Source organism: Eleutherodactylus coqui, chromosome 1 (assembly GCF_035609145.1).
Source record: "Eleutherodactylus coqui strain aEleCoq1 chromosome 1, aEleCoq1.hap1, whole genome shotgun sequence".
In the NCBI taxonomy this organism is placed as follows: Eukaryota; Metazoa; Chordata; class Amphibia; order Anura; family Eleutherodactylidae; genus Eleutherodactylus; species Eleutherodactylus coqui.
Genome location: NC_089837.1, coordinates 389,133,083 through 389,149,418, shown reverse-complemented (window position 1 = coordinate 389,149,418; position 16,336 = coordinate 389,133,083). Strand labels below are relative to the sequence as shown.

Here is a 16,336-nt window from a genome sequence, read left to right as displayed (position 1 = left end):
GTAGAGTTCCACCGTGTGGGCACGTCGCACAGCAGTCGGTGCACTGGCAGCTTAAAGTGATGTTGCAGGGTGCGCAGGGTGGCAGCGTCCGTGTGGGACTTGCGAAAATGTGCGCAGAGCCGGCGCGCCTTTACGAGCAGGTCTGACAAGCGTGGGTAGCTTTTCAGAAACCGCTGAACCACCAAGTTAAAGACGTGGGCCAGGCATGGCACGTGCGTGAGGCTGCCGAGCTGCAGAGCCGCCACCAGGTTACGGCCGTTGTCACACACGACCATGCCCGGTTGGAGGCTCAGCGGCGCAAGCCAGCGGTCGGTCTGCTGTGTCAGACCCTGCAGCAGTTCGTGGGCCGTGTGCCTCTTATCGCCTAAGCTGAGTAGTTTCAGCACGGCCTGCTGACGCTTGCCCACCGCTGTGCTGCCACACCGCGCGACACCGACTGCTGGCGACATGCTGCTGCTAACACATCTTGATTGCGAGACAGAGGAGGAGGAGGAGGAGGAGGGTGCTTTAGTGGAGGAAGCATACACCTCCGCAGATACCACCACCGAGCTGGGGCCCGCAATTCTGGGGGTGGGTAGGACGTGAGCGGTCCCAGGCTCTGACTCTGTCCCAGCCTCCACTAAATTCACCCAATGTGCCGTCAGGGAGATGTAGTGGCCCTGCCCGCCTGTGCTTGTCCACGTGTCCGTAGTTAAGTGGACCGTGGCAGTAACCGCGTTGGCGAGGGCGCGTACAATGTTGCGGGAGACGTGGTCGTGCAGGGCTGGGACGGCACATCGGGAAAAGTAGTGGCGACTGGGAACTGAGTAGCGCGGGGCCGCCGCCTCCATGATACTTTTGAAGGACTCTGTTTCCACAACCCTATACGGCAGCATCTCAAGGCTGATGAATTTTGCTATGCGGACGGTTAACGTTTGAGCGTGCAGGTGCGTGGCGGCGTACTTGCGCTTGCGCTCCAACAGTTGCGCAAGCGACGGCTGGACGGTGCGCTGAACTACACTGCTGGATGGGGCCGAGGACAGCGGAGGTGAGGGTGTGGGTGCAGGCCAGGAGACGGTAGTGCCTGTGTCCTGAGAGGGGGGTTGCATCTCAGTGGCAGGTTGGGGCACAGGGGGAGAGGCAGGGGTGCAAACCGGAGGCGCTGAACGGCCTTCGTCCCACCTTGCGGGGTGCTTGGCCATCATATGTCTGCGCATGGTGGTGGTGGTGAGGCTGTTGGTGTTGGCTCCCCGGCTGAGCTTTGCGCGACAAAGGTTGCACACCACTGTTCGTCGGTCGTCAGGCGTCTCTGTGAAAAACTGCCAGACCTTAGAGCACCTCGGCCTCTGCAGGGTGGCATGGCGCGAGGGGGCGCTTTGGGAAACACTTGGTGGATTATTCGGTCTGGCCCTGCCTCTACCCCTGGCCACCGCACTGCCTCTTGCAACCTGCCCTGCTGATGCCCTTGACTCCCCCTCTGAAGACCTGTCCTCCTGAGTAAGCGTTGCACACCAGGTGGGGTCAGTCACCTCATCGTCCTGCTGCTCTTCCTCCGAATCCTCTGTGCGCTGCTCCCTCGGACTTACTGCCCTTACTACTACCTCACTGCAAGACAACTGTGTCTGATCGTCATCGTCCTCCTCACCCACAGAAAGTTGTTGAGACAGTTGGCGGAAGTCCCCAGCCTCTTCCCCCGGACCCCGGGAACTTTCGAATAGTTGGGCATCAGTGACGATAAACTCCTCTGGTGGGAGAGGAACCGCTGCTGCCCAATCTAAGCAGGGGCCCGAGAACAGTTCCTGGGAGTGTTCCCGCTCCTGAGCAGGTGTTATTGTAGTGGAGTGAGGAGGCTGGGAGGAAGGAGGAGCAGCAGACAGAGGATTCGGATTGGTAGCAGTGGACGGCGCAGAACTGCGGGTAGACGATAGGTTGCTCGAAGCACTTTCTGCCATCCAGGACAGGACCTGCTCACACTGCTCATTTTCTAATAACCGTCTCCCGCATGGACCCATTAATTGGGCGATGAATGTGGGGACACCAGAAACGTGCCTCTCTCCTAATCGCGCAGCAGTCGGCTACGACACACCTGGATCAGGAGCTTGGCCTGTGCCCACACCCTGACTTGGCCCTCCGCGTCCTCGGCCGCGTCCACGTCCTCTAGGCCTACCCCTACCCCTCAGCATGCTGTATTACCAGTGATTTGATTTCACAGGCAGCTAATAAATTGGCGCAAGACTGCAGGCCAAATATAATTTTTTCCCTTTTTTGAAAACGAAAGGCCCCACTGCCTCTAGTGAATGAATAATCTAAGTTTAATAACTGTGCTGTTTTCCTGCTAATGTGTCACAGAACGTGAGGGTAGCAGAGTTATTAACTGTGGCAGAGCAGGTATTTTTTTTCCCGATTAAGGAAAGCAAATGGCGAAGCCAGGAGTAAAACGTAGCTGGGTGCGTATGATTTTTACAGGTTGCACACGCAGCCGACACGTGTCCACCGGCGTTAGTACGGACAGAGGCAGGACAAATAGAATTATTTTCCGTTTTTTTGCACCAAAAGGCAGCACTGCGTATATTCTATGAACATGAGAAGTTTAATAACTGTGCTGTTTTCCTGCTAATGTGTCACAGAACGTGAGGGTAGCAGAGTTATTAACTGTGGCAGAGCAGGTATTTTTTTTCCCGATTAAGGAAAGCAAATGGCGAAGCCAGGAGTAAAACGTAGCTGGGTGCGTATGATTTTTACAGGTTGCACACGCAGCCGACACGTGTCCACCGGCGTTAGTACGGACAGAGGCAGGACAAATAGAATTATTTTCCGTTTTTTTGCACCAAAAGGCAGCACTGCGTATATTCTATGAACATGAGAAGTTTAATAACTGTGCTGTTTTCCTGCTAATGTGTCACAGAACGTGAGGGTAGCAGAGTTATTAACTGTGGCAGAGCAGGTATTTTTTTTCCCGATTAAGGAAAGCAAATGGCGAAGCCAGGAGTAAAACGTAGCTGGGTGCGTATGATTTTTACAGGTTGCACACGCAGCCGACACGTGTCCACCGGCGTTAGTACGGACAGAGGCAGGACAAATAGAATTATTTTCCGTTTTTTTGCACCAAAAGGCAGCACTGCGTATATTCTATGAACATGAGAAGTTTAATAACTGTGCTGTTTTCCTGCTAATGTGTCACAGAACGTGAGGGTAGCAGAGTTATTAACTGTGGCAGAGCAGGTATTTTTTTTCCCAATTAAGGAAAGCAAATGGCGAAGCCAGGAGTAAAACGTAGCTGGGTGCGTATGATTTTTACAGGTTGCACACGCAGCCGACACGTGTCCACCGGCGTTAGTACGGACAGAGGCAGGACAAATAGAATTATTTTCCGTTTTTTTGCACCAAAAGGCAGCACTGCGTATATTCTATGAACATGAGAAGTTTAATAACTGTGCTGTTTTCCTGCTAATGTGTCACAGAACGTGAGGGTAGCAGAGTTAACTGTGACAGAGCAGGTATTTTTTTTCCCGATTAAGGAAAGCAAATGGCGAAGCCAGGAGTAAAACGTAGCTGGGTGCGTATGATTTTTACAGGTTGCACACGCAGCTGACACGTGTCCACCGGCGTTAGTACGGACAGAGGCAGGACAAATAGAATTATTTTCCGTTTTTTTGCACCAAAAGGCAGCACTGCGTATATTCTATGAACATGAGAAGTTTAATAACTGTGCTGTTTTCCTGCTAATGTGTCACAGAACGTGAGGGTAGCAGAGTTATTAACTGTGGCAGAGCAGGTATTTTTTTTCCCGATTAAGGAAAGCAAATGGCGAAGCCAGGAGTAAAACGTAGCTGGGTGCGTATGATTTTTACAGGTTGCACACGCAGCCGACACGTGTCCACCGGCGTTAGTACGGACAGAGGCAGGACAAATAGAATTATTTTCCGTTTTTTTGCACCAAAAGGCAGCACTGCGTATATTCTATGAACATGAGAAGTTTAATAACTGTGCTGTTTTCCTGCTAATGTGTCACAGAACGTGAGGGTAGCAGAGTTATTAACTGTGGCAGAGCAGGTATTTTTTTTCCCGATTAAGGAAAGCAAATGGCGAAGCCAGGAGTAAAACGTACCTGGGTGCGTATGATTTTTACAGGTTGCACACGCAGCCGACACGTGTCCACCGGCGTTAGGACGGACAGAGGCAGGACAAATAGAATTATTTTCACTTCTTTTACAAGCAAAAGGCAGCACTGCGTGTATTCAATGAATAATAACTGTGTTGTGGCCCTGCCTATACAATTCTTTCCCTGCAGTATCAATGGAGGGTGAAATGCTCTGCAGAGGCGATTTTGAGAAGCAAAAAAAAATGCAGCACAGCTAACAGCAGCCTGGACAGTACTGCACACGGATAAATATGGCCCTAGAAAGGACCGTTGAGGTTCTTGAAGGCTACACTCACTCCTAACACTCTCCCTGCCTATGCAGCTCTTCTGTCCCTAATGCCGGGTGCAACGCTCTGCAGAGCCGATTTTGAGGAAAAAAAAAATGGCACTGCTAACAGCAGCCAACACACAGCTATCAGTGGCCCTAATAAGGACCTTTGGGGGGTCTTGAAGCCTACACTAACTACCAATTCTTTCCCTACAGCAGCTCCGGTACAAACAGCACTGTCCCTCACTAACTCACACGGCATCTGAGCCGAACCGCGGGAGGGGCCGACTTTTATGTTCGGGTGACATCAGATCTCCCCAGCCACTCACAGCAGGGGGGTGGTATAGGGCTTGAACGTCACAGGGGGAAGTTGTAATGCCTTCCCTGTCTTTCAATTGGCCAAAAAAAGCGCGCTAACGTCTCAGGGAAGGAAGTGAAAGTAACCAGAACACTGCATGGTGTTCGTTACGAATAACGAACATCCCGAACACCCTAATATTCGCACGAATATCTAGCTCGGAAGAACACGTTCGCTCATCTCTAATTATTAACAATCTCTAGAATCCAGTTTTAAGCAGAGCCTAGAAACACATCTGTTTAGGCAAGTCTATCCCATTCCCTAATCTTAACTTTTCTCCTCCTCTTTAATTCTTCCTCAGAATATGACCCCTTCATCCAGCATGAACCCCCAGAATCTGTTTGTGCAAAGGCACTTTATAAACACTCCATATCTGTCCATACACTGACACTGGCAGGTTACTGGGTCATACTGGTTTGTAACATAGTAACATAGTATGTAAGGCTGAATAAAGACAATGTCCATCTAGTTCAGTCTGTTTATCCTTCTATGTTGTTGATCCAGAGGAAGGCAAAAACCCCAAGAGGCAGGAGCCAATTAGCATATTTGGGGGAAAATTCCTTCCCGACTCCATAATGGCAATCAGACTATTTCCTGGATCAACCCCTAATAGTTCCTACCTGCCTGCATACCCAGATTAACAATTGACCTAAGATTTATATCCTGTAATATCCTTCCCCTCTAGTAAGACATCAAGTCCCCTTTTAAACGCTATGGATTTTGCCATCACCACATCCTCAGGCAGAGAGTTCCACAGTCTCACTGCTCTTACCGTAAAGAACCCTTTTCTGTGTTGGCGATGAACCCTGCTTTCTTCTAGATGTAGAGGATGCCCTCTTGTTACCGTCGCAGTCGTGGATCTAAACAGATCATGGGAGAGATCCTTGTATTGTCCCCTCATGTATACATAGTTATTTGGTCGCCCCTTAGCTGTCTTTTTTCCAGGGTAAATAATCCCAATTTTGATAGCCTCTCAGGGTATTCCAGTCACTTCATTCCATGTATTAGTTTAGTTGCCCTTCTTTGAACCCCCTCAAACACTGTAACATCTTTCCTGAGCACCCAGTATCCAGAACTGTGTGCAGTATTCCATGTGAGGCCTGACAAGTGCCTTATATAATGGGAGGATAATGTTCTCGTCCCTCGCCCCTATACCTGTTGTGTATTGCCCCATTTAGGTAAAGATGGCTGGACTGTTGTTCCAGAACACGTTTTCACCTGTGCCACCCCTATTTTTCCTCATATATTATAAGCTCTTGTAAGTGGGACCCTCACCCCCATTATTCAAATCGTTTACTACTGTATGTAATGCCTAATTTTATCCATTCATATACCTTCTAATTTGTAAAGTGTCATGGGATATGTTGGGGCTATCTGGTAGAATTACCCAGAGTCGCATGGATCTATTTTGTGTAACAGTTTGTTTGTGTGGTAAAGCCAACATAATGAAGTACAGTTTGTTAATGGAGAGTAAAAAAAAATTACTGGGTTGTTATGTGCATAAATGTAACATCTTGCTAGTGGTGTGGAGACGAGATTTTATTTAAAGGGGTTGTCCAGATACAAGATACCTCCGCTTGTATTAAAACAATAAAATGAACTATACTTATCTCTCCACAGCCGCTGGTATCCAGCTCTGCTGCGGTCCCAGTGATTGCTGTGCAGATGATGTCACAGGAATCAGAGGACTGCTGCAGGCAATGAGAAGCTGCAGTGTCACCGCTCATTCTCCTGCCATTGGCGCTCACATCCTGAGCGCCATAATGCAAGGAGTTCAGGAATGCGACGCTGCAGCCTCTCAATGGCTGCAGTAATCACCTGATTTCTTGTGACAATATCTCTTTCAACAATCACCGGGACCACAGCAAGGCTGCAGCACTGGATCCCGGCAGCCTTGCTGTGGTGTTCGTTGAGAGAGAGATTGTCACAAGAAATCAAGTGATCCCGGCAGCCAGCCCCAGAGGAATAAGTATAGTTTACTTTCTTATTTTAATACAGGGGGTTCTATTGTAGCAAGGTTGTACTGCAACCAGATAACCCCTTTAATATTTGCGTTTTGTATTCCGATTTTGGTGCAGATTGGTCCAGTTATTTGGCCATTGCATTTTGTATTCTTATTTTTGCAAATATGTCAGTCAGTCCTAGAGAGCGGAAACCCAGTCTAAAACCTTCGAAAGCTCCTAATTTACCTAAATGGCAAATTTGTTGTAGAATGGTCCAGTTATTTGGCCGTTGCGTTTGCATTAAACAGACAACAGAAATTCATCCTTATATATGTAAAGAATATAAGTAGTATTGTAACGGCATTTGTGACTTGTTCTGTTTGTTCCCCTCATAATAAAGGTCTCCTGTCTCATATTTTTTGCAGGCTTATTATTCAACTAAATGAAACAGAAACCGCCTTTGATGAGTTTTGGACAAAGCATCAACAAAAGCTTGAACAGTGCTTACAGCTGCGGCATTTTGAGACAAAATTTCGAGAGGTGAGGTAGAAATGGAATGCCAGTTACACTGTGTATCAAGAGCAAGGTGTGTAGAGTATGAAGACTTTAAAGGGGTTGTCCCGCGCCGAAACGGGGTTTTTTTTTTTTCAACCCCCCCGTTCGGCGCGAGACAACCCCGATGCAGGGACCTAAAGAAAAATCCGCACAGCGCTTACCTGAATCCCCGTGCTCCGGTGACTTCTTACTTACCGGCTGAAGATGGCCGCCGGCATCTTCTCCCTCGGTGGACCGCAGGGCTTCTGTGCGGTCCATTGCCGATTCCAGCCTCCTGATTGGCTGGAATCGGCACGTGACGGGGCGGAGCTACACGGAGCCCCATTGAGATAAGAAGAAGACCCGGACTGCGCAAGCGCGGCTAATTTGGCCATTAGACAGCGAAAATTAGTCGGCTCCATGGAAACAAGGACGCTAGCAACGGAGCAGGTAAGTGAAAAACTTCTTATAACTTCTGTATGGCTCATAATTAATGCACAATGTACATTACAAAGTGCATTAATATGGCCATACAGAAGTGTATAGACCCACTTGCTGCCGCGGGACAACCCCTTTAAACCTACAGACATAACTGACTGGTGCCCTAAGTGATTATCATGGTCCATCAAAGGCTAATGGTCATGGTGGGGATATTTATTTGGCAAACTGACCACGAGGAAGAAAAAGCGACTGTCCGCGCTCCTAGGGATATCAGACTCTGATCCGGGATAATAAATTCCTTTTTTTTATTGGAATACATACAGGGATCTCCGAGCAACGCGTTTCAGTAGATACAACTACCTTTCTCAAGCTCTATACAATTACGACTAACATACAACATAAATAGACACTGAACATGTTCATGAAATTAACACAGCTACTTACCACGTAGCTGCATGATTAAAAGGGGGCGTGATGGCAGCCTCCCAGGTAACTCTATACGTAATCCAGGTAGAACACTAGGAACGCCCTTCAGCGATCCGTGTACTTCAACAAAACTTTATTTGGATCACTGAGGGACAGCAATCTCTCTCCAACAATTTATTTGGCAAACTGATCTCTGCTGTTTTTGTTTTTTCTTAGTTTTTCTTTTGGTTTTGTGTTGAGTCCTGGATCATTAGATTTGGTTAAGTGCCTGATATTACTTTCAGTATTGATGATATTACAAACTGGATTTTTTTGACGAAACAAAGGTGAAATATGTTCTATACTGTACACTATAAAAGGTAATTGTAGTATTTTTCTGTCTTAGATCAAGGCAGCCTTGGACAATACTTACGAGAGGTTATCAACATTTCAAGATGTAGGGAACAGTTGTTCCCATGTGGAACACATACTGAAAGATCTTTGCACTTTCGAGGAAAAGGCCCAGGTGAGTTTCATCATAGACAGTAATTGCTAGCGCCCATGCACACATTCGTAATAGAGCTTCATTGTTTACATTGACCACAGTAGTACTTTCATAGAGGTGTACAAGTCTTTCTGTAGCTTGTGTATGCCTCCAGTTTTAAACATCAACAGATGTTACAGATTTTGTAAAGAACTTACCGTAAAATCTCTTTCTCGTCATGTTCTCGCTAAATACTCAAGGTCAACGCTGTGTCCCCCAATGATAGAGAAACAGTGTTTTTTTTACTATTGAATTCTGAACGAATCTGTCAAATCAAAAATATGCTCTTTAGGATTCCTTATCTGCAAAGGTGTCCTCCCCTAAAAGCAGTCATTGTAGGTGGTACATCGCTGTACATATGAGCTCTATAGGTCCCTGTACAGCAGCACACGGAGGCTGTACAACTGTATCCTAAAGGAGCCGAACAGACTCTATACACAGCTGTTTCTGCCTCATGTTGCGCACAGTGTTAAGGCAGCAGAAATGCAGTCCTAAGCTCTCACTTACGACCTGACTGTTGCGGGTTCAATCCCTGCATGGTTCAGGTAGCCAGCTCAAGGTTGACTCAGCCTTCCGAGGTCGGTAAAATGAGTACCCAGCTTGCCTGGTTGGATTCTATACAAATAATAAGTCCTGTTTTCCCCATTCCCCTTCTGTGAGCCTTTTCCAGGCTATATTCACTCCTTGTAGTTGTATTACATATTGTGCTGCAATATTCATAAAACTGCAGTTTCGTAAAAATTGCAACATTTGTACCCCAGTTTTACAAAAAGTCCTACCAAATAAAAGCATAATTTTAAACATATGAATACTATTTTTGGAATCTATTCCTCAGAACTGCCTTTTGTCTTAAGTTGTGTGGCTGTCTTTTTATGTGTTTGTTCTCAGATGATGTCTTCTTACCTACTTATAGTTTTCTAGCTATTCTAATCTGCAAAAAATCAGTAAAAGAAAGCCATGCTCTTTTTCTCATCAGGAAATGATCCAGACGGCACAGGCCTTGGCAAGAGAGGGTGACCATCTCATCCTAAGTAACCACTATGCCGTGGACTCCATCCTCCCAAAATGTAATGAGCTTCATCATTTGTGTGGTGACATAAGTAGTCAGATCCAGCAAAGGCGGGAGCTGCTTCACAAGTCTCTAGAACTTCACAGGCGTCTGGAGAAGGTTAGTGAGCAATGGTTATCCTGCTGCTTGGATGTTGTATATCAGTATCTATAGCAGATGATAGCACAGTACAGAATATTAATGGTACCCTCTTTATCTGTTTTTATATTTTCCTTCTCTTTGCCCCAGTTTTTATGCCTTTTACGGTCTCCCACCCTTATCCCACTGTAAAACCACATTATGTCCATCAACTAAGGGTGGGAAAAGATGTGGATGAAGGGAAATGGCGTGGGCAACCTCTAGAACCCTGATTCCCCTTATAAAGTATGCACTAATAATGGGAAAAACATTCCCTCCTGATCCCAATTGATCAGGAACAAAATTCTATGCATTTGCATAAGAGTTAATGTTGCTTTGGCCAAATAAATGTTTCTAATCCTTTTCTGAAGCCATCAACTGTTACGGATGCGACCGCCTCCTGAGGTGACTTTGTCTCCATATGAATCCTCTGATTTGTATAGAGCTGCAAATTATGTTCTACAGATTCATAGTTCTTATGGTAAAGAAGCCTTGATGTTTACTGAGTTTGAACCTTTTTTCCAGATGGAGGAAGTACCTGCTTGTCTTTTGAACTTTTATGTAAAATAATTTTTCATTCTATTTCCCCCAGGAGCATAGCTAAAGGCTCAGGGGCCTGGGTGCAAAAGTGTAGCTCGAGCTTCCCCTTAAACCCCACCTGTACATGTACCCATACCTAAATCGCACTGTATACAGCTGCAAAACAAATTTACATATATGATCTAACTCTGTGGCATAAGCTTTCCAAATATGACCCATTTCCTGAACTATGTGAAAATTTGTTTGTAGCCCCTTAGGCTGCATTCATATTTTTTGTTGCATTTTTGAACCACGATTGAAATCCCATCAAAAAGCCGCATACACTATTAAAAACCATATGTGGATTTAAACAATACATGAGTTTTTTCAAACTACATGTAGGTTTTTGATACGCTTTTTAATTGTGTGTAAAATGTGCAATCATATACAAGAAATACCCAGGCTATACCAGATCTAGGTCTAGATCACTATGTACAGGGAGATGTATGTATGTGTGTGTATATATGTGTGTATATATATATATATATATATATATGTATGTATGTGTGTGTGTGTGTGTGTGTGTGTGTGTGTGTGTGTGTGTGTGTGTGTGTGTGTGTGTAATATATATATATATATATATATATATATATATATATACATACATACATACATACAGTTGATATAACTTATACCAGCCACACATTTATGATTTAAAGTACATACTATCAGCATGGTCCTCTGACTCGTCTCCCCTCCTCTACCACCGGCTGGACCAATCACATGGCTGGCAGTGCAGTAACAGCAGTTGTGACCAATCACAACTGCAGTTTCTCAATGGAAGGAGGGACTGCGCACCAGGGGAGTTTGCAGCCTGGAATTGGCTGCCGACTCCCCGGGTAACAGTTTTCCATTCCCTGAGTGCCACCCACCGCTGGCCGTGGACCATGGCAGTGAGACAGTTTATGGCGGGGGCCCACAAGCCCCAGTTCGTTAAAGGTCCGGATTGTAACCACGACCCCCAGCGGTATGCCGCTGTGTCCCCCCTTAGACCTCTTTCTTTCTGACTAAATAAATGCAATACTTTACTTTTTCCTCACAACTAGACTCTCCATACACCTTATTAGATTTTTTGTTGTTCTTTGTCCCTGTTCCAACTTCAGGACATTGTTTCCTTGCCCAGACCTGAACTTATTACTATCGGCATCTCTATAGCATGAGTTAATTGTTGTTCCCAAACTAGATTCCCAAATTACATTGCTGCTGTATGTGTTACTGGCACTGATGTGAGAGAACTGAGACAAGCAATGCTTTAATAGTTGCACAGTGCTTAGTGTTCTAACCCTCTGATGGATCTAAGTGACTGGGAGATGGCGAATATTAATGTAAGCCCATTAAGTATTTTCTTATGATTTTCTGCACACTTTACAGACCATGGAGTGGTGTGATGAAGGCATATACTTGCTGGCATCTCAACCTGTGGATAAATTCCAGTCCCAGGATGGAGCAGAATCGGCACTCCAAGAGATTGAAAAGTTCCTTGAGAGTGGCACGGAAAATTCTCTTAAAGATTTGCCCAGTGTTCTTGCACAGTATGAAGAGATTCTCACTCTGGAACTGCAGGTTAGTTTTTACAACTTTATTTCTTTAAGCGGGTTCTCCCAAATTGTAAATTCTGATAAAAATGGAATTATATTTGGTTTTTCCCAACAGGAACATATACACAAGGTGTTCCAAAAGCAGCAAAGTATGCAAGAGATGTTTGAGAAGCGGAAAGCAAGCTTGCGCAAGCTGGCAGCTAAACAAACACGGCCTGTGCAGCCTGTAGCTCCAAGGCCAGAGGCATATACCAAGTCCCCTAGTTCTTCTCCAGGTGAACTATGATGATTCTCGAATGTATTACTTCACATCAGTCTGTACCTCATAGTTTGATCCTCGCATAGTGCAATTGACATTAGATAACTTGTTTCAGTCTTTTAAACTTACTCTTGTTTTGTTTTCCTGCCACCACTAGTTCTCCAGAGGGCCTCTGAGCTCAGAGGTAGTCCAGAAAGTGCTCTTCACAGAAGAATGAACTATCGCAGAGCCAAGGTGCGTTTCATTTGGATTCAATGAGATCTGTCAGCTGTCTGTCCAGTCATGTCTGTCTTCCTACTTAATTGTATTCTTGATACAACAATTATGGAACATGTTTAATAAAAATCTTCATTGTGATTTTCCCCCGATATTCTTCCAATAACATTTATGGTTAAATTGATAACTGCACGTTACCAGTTGGCGATGTGTTGCTGCACATTCTCACACCGTCTATGGTATCAGACTTTAACAAGAGGAATAGCAACACCCAGTTGTCAATTTATTCATACATTTCTAGCATAGAAAGGGAAACCGGACACCTCCTCTTTAATGTATATGTTTGGCCCAGTGTTGCACTGCTTCAGAAACTAGAGGTAGACCTCCTAAAAAAGAGGTTTTGTTTAGGCATCATTTGCAGAAGTATATAAAATTTGTCATGAATTTTTCTTGTAGACTGAAGTAGATGGTCAACTTAGGAGTTCTTCTGTGATGGAGGATGAAGAAAATTTAGCAGTACTAAGAAGGTACCCATATGTAGTATTGTTCTAGTAATACCAAATAGGGGTATGGTCACATGGCGGTATTCACCGTGGAATTTTCCGCTTGAATTCCACCTCAAAAAACTGTGTAAAAAACAGCATAAGAAAGACACAAATTTTGAGGCAGAAAAATTCTGAATTCTGCCGTAGGAACATACCCCAATAGTTTCTTTGTTGAAGTAGTTTTCCTAAATCCCAATTCAAACAAAAGCTAATCATTTCCTAATATTCTTATTATTTCCCAAAGTAGAACTGTTTTAAGCTTAAATCTCTCATGTCTGGAAATTTAGTTTATGTTGACTTGTCCTCTGCCTCCTTCTGGGAGCAGTACTCTCCCCTCCTTTCCGCAAACATACATCAGTGGACTGGTCTTATCGCCTGCGATCTGCAATAGTCAGGAGAAAGGGAGGGGATAAAAGGAGATAAGACCCGTCATCTCTTATGGGCATGTTCATGGGCCGATATGACTCAAAAGTCGTTCAAACAAATGAAATTGAGCGATAATCGTCCAGTGTAAATGCAAAAACAGCATTAACCATTCACATAGGTGAAGCACTGAATGAGAAGCTCACCATCCAGCGGTGAGGTCTGTCAGTCTAAATGCTGTGCATGAGCGCTAACGACCTGAACGGTGACGCCAGCGCTTGTGCAGTCGTTTATACAACTGTCGGCCAGTGTAAAAGGGCCGTTAAATGCAATGTGTTATCCAAAAATGACCTATTGTGTAACTCAAGCTTTTATGTTAAACATATTTTTTAAGGTTTTATTTTTTTAAATTTTCCATGTTCTGATCTGTATTTTATAAAATATTAAACTCCTGAGCATGGATGAGTGATACATTTTCTGGGTACAAAAAGGCAGTTTCATTAAAAAACCTCTTAAATTTTAAACCAAGTCCTTATGTTAAACATGTATTGGTGATACATGATTGGTGATTTTTAATTTTCCACAATCAGTTTTTACATTAAAAGAAATCCTACAGTTTTAACACTGGACCTTATAACACTTCCTGTTCTGTAGAGATCACTTTTCAATACTCATCTCATTGTCACAGGGGAGGATTACAATAAAAGGTGACACATATATAACTCAGCAACCACCATAAGTGTTACCAATAAGTGATGGTAACAGCTCACCTCCCCTCCCTCTCTGCACAATGACCTCTACATATGTCACACAGCATGTCTAGAACATTCTCTCTTAGAAGTTAATGAGATCCCTCCTGTCCATTGTGTCTGTGGTCCATGAAGCTGCTGTAAAGCATATCTCTAAATGCTGTTACTAGCAACTCAAGCAAGATGGCCACCCCTATTGTTGTGTACAGAAAATAGAAAATAAAAAAATCTACAACAGAAAATAACTATGTTCCAGTGTATGGTCAGAATTAGTACCAAATATGTCATGCATTCCCTTCAGTTTAAATGTATCAGACGTAAGATAAAAGACACCCATATTAGTTTATAGAGTTTACAGTCTTTCAAAGGAATATTGGATAGACTCTCCACTAACAGATTGTGTAACTTTTTCTTCTTTTTGTTTCAAGGCATGTCATGAATGAACTCATAGAAACAGAAAGAGCGTATGTAGAAGAGCTTCTGTCTGTGCTTGAGGTATAGTGTTTCATAATGCATGTTCTATGTATACAAGTATTGGAGCTCTTCTTATTTATCAATATCTTTAAAGAGTTGTAACAAAATTGCAAGATATCCCCTAACCACAGGATCGGGGTTAACTTGCCGATCGGTGGCGGGGTCACTGCTGAGACCACCGCCGAACTCCAAACTAGGACTTCCATCTCCCGGGTAGCTCAGCAGTTGCATTGACAGTGAATGGAGTGCTAGTGCTCTTACACAACTAGCGCTCCATTCAGTCTTCCTCTCACTGCAAGGTGAGGAGGTGCAGTAATCCCACAGTCAGGAGAACAGGGGTACATGACAATTTTACTCTCGTGATCGGCAGGGGTCTCAGCAAGGTATCCCCCATCCTGTGATTAGGAGATAACTTGAAATGGTGGTACAACTTCTTTAAAGGGAACCTGTCACCACCTATGAACCCATAAACTAAGTTAATTCTCCCATAGAGAACAATGTATGCACACACACAGCCTGCAGAGATCAGTCCGCTGTGCACGCACACATACATTGTTTGCTATGGGTGTGCACATGCACAGTCTACAGAGATGAGTCCACTGTACTGTCCGCATGCCGACTTCCATGGGTGACAGTGTGAGAATAGGGAACCGGATAAATATAAAAAGTACATCCCGAGACTCCACGAGAACTGCCTCATGAGCACCATAAGTTAGTTTATGTTGCTTACAGGTAAAGACAGGTTCCCTTTAACTGCATTACTAGTAATGATTAGGAAATTATGGTACCAGTGTTTTTAGTGGTGCAATGCACCACTTACTAATATAATAAAGTGAAAGGGATTGAACTTGTAAGTACATGGCTGCTGTTTTAGGACCTGTGATGACGTTACCGTCATGTCATCAGGGGCAGAGCTCAGAGTCCTGGTGAGGGGATTGGAGTTATAAGCACATGGCTGCTGTTTTAGGACCTGTAATGATGTCACCGTCGTGTGATCACGGGCGGGGAACAACTTGTAAACCCGTTTTTAAAAAGCAACACGTTATAGGTATTAACTAAAGATGAGCGAACACCAAAATGTTCGGGTTCGCGTTATTCGAAACGAACTTCCCGCGATGTTCGGGTGTTCGTTTCGAATAACGAACCCCATTGAAGTCAATGGGCGACCGGAACATTTTTGTATTTCGCCGATGCTCGCTAAGGTTTTCATGTGTGAAAATCTTGGCAATTCAAGAAAATGATGGGAACCACACAGCAAGTTCTCCTCTGCCACAGCTGTAACAGCTGTGGCAGAGAAGAACGATGTTAGCCCATTGAATTCAATGGAGCCGTCAATACAGCCGACTCCACTGAATGCAATGGGCTGCCGGCGATCGCGGGATGAATTGTCGGAAAGGGGTTAAATATATAAGCCCTTTCCTGCAATTCATCCAGAAATGTGTAAAAATAAAAAATATATATATACTCACCTGGTGCCGACAGACGGAGTTCAGCGCGGCAGGCTGCAGTTCTCCTGAACTGCTCTGAACAGCTGTGAGTAGTATTCAGCAGCCGGGGATTTAAAATCCCCGCCTGCTGAATAAGATGCCTCTGAATGGTCACAGCCTGCCCAATCAGAGGCCAGCCCTCACTCACACCCATTCATGAATTCATGAATGGGTGAGTGAGGGCTGCCTCTGATTGGCTCAGGGGCAGGAGAGCTGCCCCTGAGCCAATCAGAGGCAGCCCTCACTCACCCATTTCTGAATTCATGAATGGGTGTGAGTGAGGGCTGGCCTCTGATTGGTCAGGCTGTGACCATTCAGAGGCATCTT

At 44.9% G+C, this 16,336-nt stretch overlaps 1 protein-coding gene across 8 annotated transcripts in view; it reads left to right on the top strand.

Moving 5' to 3' along the window:
- Positions 1 to 16,336, top strand: part of MCF2L (MCF.2 cell line derived transforming sequence like) — a 225,475-nt gene that overhangs the window by 177,856 nt on the left and 31,283 nt on the right. For all 8 annotated transcript variants that reach the window (XR_010786899.1, XM_066579691.1, XM_066579686.1 and 5 more), the window contains exons 9-16: positions 7,115 to 7,229; positions 8,476 to 8,595; positions 9,590 to 9,781; positions 11,750 to 11,941; positions 12,032 to 12,191; positions 12,333 to 12,409; positions 12,848 to 12,918; positions 14,477 to 14,543. Coding sequence is in view for 7 of the 8 variants with exons in the window: in XM_066579691.1 (XP_066435788.1) it covers positions 7,115 to 7,229; positions 8,476 to 8,595; positions 9,590 to 9,781; positions 11,750 to 11,941; positions 12,032 to 12,191; positions 12,333 to 12,409; positions 12,848 to 12,918; positions 14,477 to 14,543 (994 nt within the window). In the remaining variant the exon portion in view is untranslated. The remainder of the gene's footprint in view (positions 1 to 7,114; positions 7,230 to 8,475; positions 8,596 to 9,589; positions 9,782 to 11,749; positions 11,942 to 12,031; positions 12,192 to 12,332; positions 12,410 to 12,847; positions 12,919 to 14,476; positions 14,544 to 16,336) is intronic.